Source organism: Mus pahari, chromosome 9 (genome assembly GCF_900095145.1).
Source record: "Mus pahari chromosome 9, PAHARI_EIJ_v1.1, whole genome shotgun sequence".
NCBI classification, from domain to species: Eukaryota; Metazoa; Chordata; class Mammalia; order Rodentia; family Muridae; genus Mus; species Mus pahari.
In genome coordinates, this window is record NC_034598.1 from 27717315 (window position 1) to 27723314 (window position 6000).

The 6000-nt window shown below is 50.9% G+C and overlaps 1 protein-coding gene across 1 annotated transcript in view; it reads right to left on the reverse strand.

The window, feature by feature from the left end:
• The window catches only part of Hk1 (hexokinase 1), a 70329-nt gene that overhangs the window by 33716 nt on the left and 30613 nt on the right, over positions 1-6000 (reverse strand). The window contains exon 3 of the mRNA XM_021205486.2: positions 2708-2856. Within this exon, the coding sequence (XP_021061145.1) occupies positions 2708-2856 (149 nt within the window). The remainder of the gene's footprint in view (positions 1-2707; positions 2857-6000) is intronic.

A 6000-nucleotide genomic window follows, 5' to 3' on the forward strand; every position in this document is an offset into this window, starting at 1 on the left:
TTACAGCCATTTGGGCAGCTACCTAACTTTTTATGTGAGTGCAGGGATTTGAACTCTGGTCCTCATGTTTGTGCAGTAAGGACAACTCTTGCTGAGCTGTCTCCCTGGTCACGCGATCCCTGTTTTAACAGTGTCGCGTGCAGCTTCTGAAACCATAAAGCTTAAAATTGTAGGAGACGTCTGAGATACCATGTGGTGGAGAGGGGAGAAAGAGAGAGACTGAGGGGGGGGGCTGCAGGATGAACTCGGATAGCATCATTGCATCTTTATGTTTAACAGTATTTCAGGAGACAGGTTTAGGATCCGCTTTTAAACACCCACACATCACGAAGGGTGAGGATCCCATAAAATCCAGGCCCTTAAGACTTCATTGTTTATGAGCTAGGAGTCCTGAGCAGCTCTGTGGGTAACATGAGGACCTGGGTCACCGTGGAAGAGGTTGGTCAGAGAGCTCAGGGCCACTTGATACCAGCTGACTGCTAACTCTAGAATGCTGTGGAGACGTTCTAGCTCCCTCGGTGTCCATACTCCTACCCCGCTCCCCTCACACCCTGATCTAAGCTCCTGTCCACAGCCTCCACGTTTTTCTCAGCACCAAAAACCTAAGAAAGGGGAGAGGCTCAAAGGTTAAGAACACTCGCTGCTCTTCCAAAGAACCCAAGTTTGGTTGGCGGCACCTATATCAGGAGACTCAAAACCCCAAATCCAGGGGATCCAGTGCCTTCTTCTGGCCTCTTAGGGCACCTATACACACACGTGGTATATACTCACACAAGCCACACATACACACTTTAAAAATTGTTTGCTGGATGTAGTGATTCACACCTTTAACCTCAGCAGTGAGAAGCAGAGGCAGTGGGGAATCTCTACAAGTCTGAGGCCAGCCTGATCTACAAAGTGAGTTCCAGGACAGCCAGGGCTATACAGTAAAACCTTGTTTCAAAATAAATAAGTAAATGGGGGGGGGGGNGCTTCTAGTATCGGAAACTGTAATTTCTAGTGAGACAACCTCAGAAATCTCAAATTTGACAGCTACTAAACAGCTGTTCCGTGTGTAAGATGGACATGGTAAAACTCCATAGGGTTGCCACAGTGATTAAATGGGTCACTGGGTCACTGAATATAAAGCGCTTATACATCAGGCTATTACACAGAACAGACATTACCACATCACAACAATCACCGTCTTCTTGGATGCCTTAGAAGGAGCAAGGGAACAAACAGAGTATAGGGGGTGAGGGTGGAAGCAAAATGATCCTGGGGATAAGAAGGGTACCCTGGGATGGAGGACCCCATCCCAAAGAAGTCCTGCACCTAAAAGGCCAAGCCAAGGGACACAAGGAATGTCTGCACAGTGACAGTCTCAGCGGTGGCTCAACTCAAAGACCAACCGCAAGGAACAGCGATAAGCCAGTACTTGTTACATGGAACAGGGTCTGCCAAGCTGGCTGCTGGCCACTTGCATGAAGAAGCCAGGCAGTGGGCAATGGGGACATGGGTGGGAGCGCTCCCTCCCCGCTGCAGCAGCATTGGGGGCGAAGGGACTCTGATGCCTAGTGATAGAAACATGACTATCCAATGAGCGGTTTGCCTGCCTCTGTGGTTAGCTGTAAGGCGGTTTGCCCACCCTAGATGCAGGGCTTCTTTCCATGCTCACTGTGACGGGCTCCAGAAAACTCTGAATCCAAGGATCGGAGTTCAAGGCCAGGAGTTGCTCTTATCTAGGCGAGGGGGCTCCAACCCTCATCCACAGTGACTTAGGTACCAGGTCTAATCCTATAGAGAAGGACCCTGGGCCTCGCCTCAGTCCACCCCAAAACCATGGCTTTCTTTGGAGAACTTGAGGAACCTCACCATGAATACACACCTTCCCCAGCAGAAATCTGGCAAGCTCTCAATTGTATGAAGACAATAGCCCTCACGTGGAGTCTGGGAGGAGTCCAAGCTCATATGTTCATCCATAAGAGGAATAGAGCCCCCCCCCCATGTTATAATCTCAGGGGATCCACATATAAAATAAAAACCCGAGGATACTGGCTAAAGCTTAGCCCCAGGGTCCTGGGGAGATAGGGACCCCACCGCACATCACAAAACAGACCCTCTGCAGGTATGCTCATGTCCTTTGGTCAGGAAGGGCGGCCCTCCTCAAGGGCTGGTGGCAGGAGGGGAAGCTTTGGGTATGAACTCCAGGAGGAAGCGTCACTTCAAAAGCAAAGTCTGCAGCCTCTGGTTGCTATGCTGAGGGCATGTGCTCACCATTCTATCAGAGTACAGAGTCCCGGTCTCCCAAGCCGAAAGAGCCACTCCTCAGGCCCAGGCCTCCAGTGAGTGGGTGCAGAAGCCAGTGGCCTGAGAGAAGAACCTTTCTACCCAAAGGGTGGGCCAAACCTGTGCCCTGGACGCAACCCAGGATCCTTTGGGAACAAAACGCTTGCAACAATGCCGCAGGGCCTCCTCCCCACAGCCTTTACCCACTCAAAGGCCCCTAGTTTCACCGGGTGCTCGGTGCCTCTTCAGGCACCACCCAGCCCCCTACGGCTGCCTCATCCCTCCACCGGGGGGTCCCGGATAACTGAGGCTCTATGTCAGACCTCCAGTAGAGTCCAGGAGGGGCCCAGGATGGCAGCTTCCAGAAACCCGGCCGGCCTCGAGGGTACTCTAAGGGATTCTGGCTGGCTGGAACAGGAGGAGGAGGACAGGGGCCCACCTGGCTTCCACTGCCGTGCACGATGTTCTCTGGGGTGTCGTACACCTCGGACTCCATGCTGACGTTCTGGCTCTTCTCATGGTTCACCTGCACCCGCAGGATTCGAAAGGAAGACCCGCCGAGATCCAGGGCTATGAAATCCCCCTTTTCTGACGAGGGAGAAAACAGATGTCAGATTCAAGTGTGCACAGGACACCGGCAGAACCCTGCTCTCTCGATCTGGCCCTGTCTGCTCCCCCNCCCCCCCCCCGCGCCGCACAGCACCCACCAGCCCCGTGCCCCATGCCATACAGCACCTGCTGGAACTCTGGTCCCACACCGGGGAGGAAGAGGCATTAAATACGGCACAAAGCTCCATCCCACCTTCTGCCTTGCTACCCATAAATAAAGACCACACAACACTAGCTTTTTATTTTGTTGAAGATGTGGGCTAGCCTCAACATCACTGTGTAGCAGAAGACGACCTCCATCTCCCGAGCCTCCGGCCTGAGCTTCCTAATTACAGGGATTAAAGGTATGTGCCACCACACCGAGCTTGGACAGAATTCCAGCACTGGAGAGGCCTATGCCGAGGTTCATCCTATGCCCCGGGTTCCTTCCATGTTGGCTCAGATGCCAATCACCGCTTGCCCAAAGCTCCAGTCACTCTTTGGATTGCGTTTTCATTGCTATTGTAAGATAAACAAAATGAGAAACTTAACACTAGAGCCACTTTGCTGAGTGCACAGCTTGGTGACACTAAGGACATTTGCAAAGTTAAGCAGCTCCTGTCACTAGCTCCGAGGAACTTGTATATCACCTCAACATGACTTGGTAACCATTAAGCAGCAATTCCTCATTCCCTCCCGTCCGCTAGCAACCCCCACTCTCTTCTCCGAGAGATGTGGACATTTCATCTAGGTGGAATCCGGCATGCATTGTCTCTCGGTGGCTGGCACCTTTCACTTAGTGTAATGTCCCCGGGGTTCATCCACGTTGCAGCCTGTGTCACCAGGCCAGGAGTGACAGCCACCCTTGCCTCCCTAAGTCCCAGTAGCCCTGTCCCTGTCCCAATGACTATCAATATTAGCCTGGTGGCACCCACCCTGAAAAGAATTACCCCCCATACAACCTGCAATCTGGGTCATATAACAAACAAACCATCCATTCAAGGTGTATGGATGGTCCAAGCCAAGTGTGGCGGTGCATGCCTGCGATCCTAGTGCTTAGGCTAAGACAAGAAGATTAAGAGTTTGAGGCTAACCTGGGCTACACAGTAAAAACTTGTCTCAAAAGGGGGTGGTGTAAATAATACTATCTATTAAAAAAAAGTTTGGGTTATCATCATCATCATCATCATCATCATCATTATTATTAATTATATTTTTAAAAGCCAAAGGTTGGTGATGTAGCTCAGTGGTAAAATGCTTGCTTGTCCAGAATATGTGAGGCCCTGGGGTTGATCCATAGCACCATAAACAATAAATAGATATAGACAGACAGACAGGCAGGCAGGCAGACAGACAGACAGGGCTGTTTGCACTTTCGACTGTGATTAACACTGCTAGGAAGGAGCCGTCCTCAGGGGATCTACAGGGACACACTGCAGGCCTGCCCTCCTCCTTCAACTTCCTTGGAGCCTCAGGCTATGTTTGTGTCTGTCGGCCTGGATTCACAGACAGGAGCCTAGCCTGACTGTCCTCTGAGAGGCTCCCCTCAGTAGCTGACCGGAAACAGAGGCAGAGACCCACAGCCAAACGTTAGACGAAGCCCGGGAAGTCTTGTGGAAGAGCTGAGGGAAGGACTGTGGGTCCCAGAGGAGATGGGGACTCCATAAGAGACAAGAAAGGCAGCTAACCTGGACCCTTGGGGGCTCACAGAGACTGAACCACCAACCAAAGAGCATGCAGGGCTGGACCTAGCTCCCTATCCCGACTCCCATCCATATGGAGCAGATGTGCAGCCTGGTCTACATGTATGTCCCCCAACAACTGGAGCAGGGGCTTATCCTGGCTCTGCTGCCTGCCTGTGGATCTTGAGCCCCTAACTGGGCTGCCTTGTCTGGCCTCAGTGGGCGAGGATGCTCCTAGTCCTGAAGTGACTTGAGGTGCCAGGGTGGGTTGGTTCCCCAGAAGGGACCTCCCCCTTCTCAGAGGTGAATGAGGGGGGATTGGGAAATGGGAACTGCAATCAGGATGTAAGGTGAAAAGATAGATAGATAGATAGATAGATAGATAGATAGATAGATAGATAGACAGACAGACAGACAGATAGATAGATAGATAAAATTTAAAAAACCACTGATAAGCACATTAGCACACACATTTGTGTGTGGACAAGAGTCGTTCCTTTCTCTCAAGTGTGTTTGAGAGTCACACTGACTGATAAGGCCTGACAAAGTGGCTGTACCACTTTCTCTCATTATCCATGACAGAAGAAACCTCTAGTTTGTCCATATCTTCAGTAATGCCTGTATGAGGTCATTTTTCACTGTCTCTTGCATCCCTCTGATGAAGGCTGGTGTTAGAACGCCATCCATCTACTTATTTACTGCCTATCCGCACCCTTCAATGGTACCAAAATGGGTGGGAGGTACCTTTAAACATTAGATATGTTGGGGTCACGGCAGACGGCTCAGTGAGTAAAATGCCAGTCACTCAAGCCTGAAAATCCACACTTGATCCCCCAATCCTCCCAAACCAGTGACAAACACAGTGGTGCACATCTGCAATCCCACTGCTTTGTCCAGGTGGGGGGCAGAGACCAGGAAGTAGGCTGGAAGCCTGTGGGCCGGCCAACCTGGAGTGTCAAAGCAGGAAAGGAAACAAGAGGATCTGTCTCAACAAGGTAGAGGAGAGACTCGAGGGAGTTGCCCTCTGATCTCCACAAGCATGCTATGCGTTAGTTAATTAATTAATTAATTGGTTAGTTGATAGATTGCTTGATTGACGTAAGGCCAGGAATGTAGCTTGATAGTGGAGCATTTGTTTTGCTTGCCTGAGGTTGTCTAGTCACTGTCCTGTTGCTGTGAAGAGACACCATGACCACGGCAGCTCTTATAAAAGAAAACATTTAATTGGGGGTGGGTGGCTTACAGTTTAGAGGATTAGTGATCATGGCAGGAAGCAGACAGACAGGAACGGTAGCTGAATTTTATATCTGATCCATAGGCAGCAGGCACAGAGAGAGAGAGAGAGAGAGAGAGAGAGAGAGAGAGAGAGAGAGAGAGAGAACAGGCAGAGGCAGAGGCAGAGGCAGAGGCACACGCAGAGGCAGAGAGAGAGAGAGAGAGAGAGAGAGAGAGAGAGAGAGAG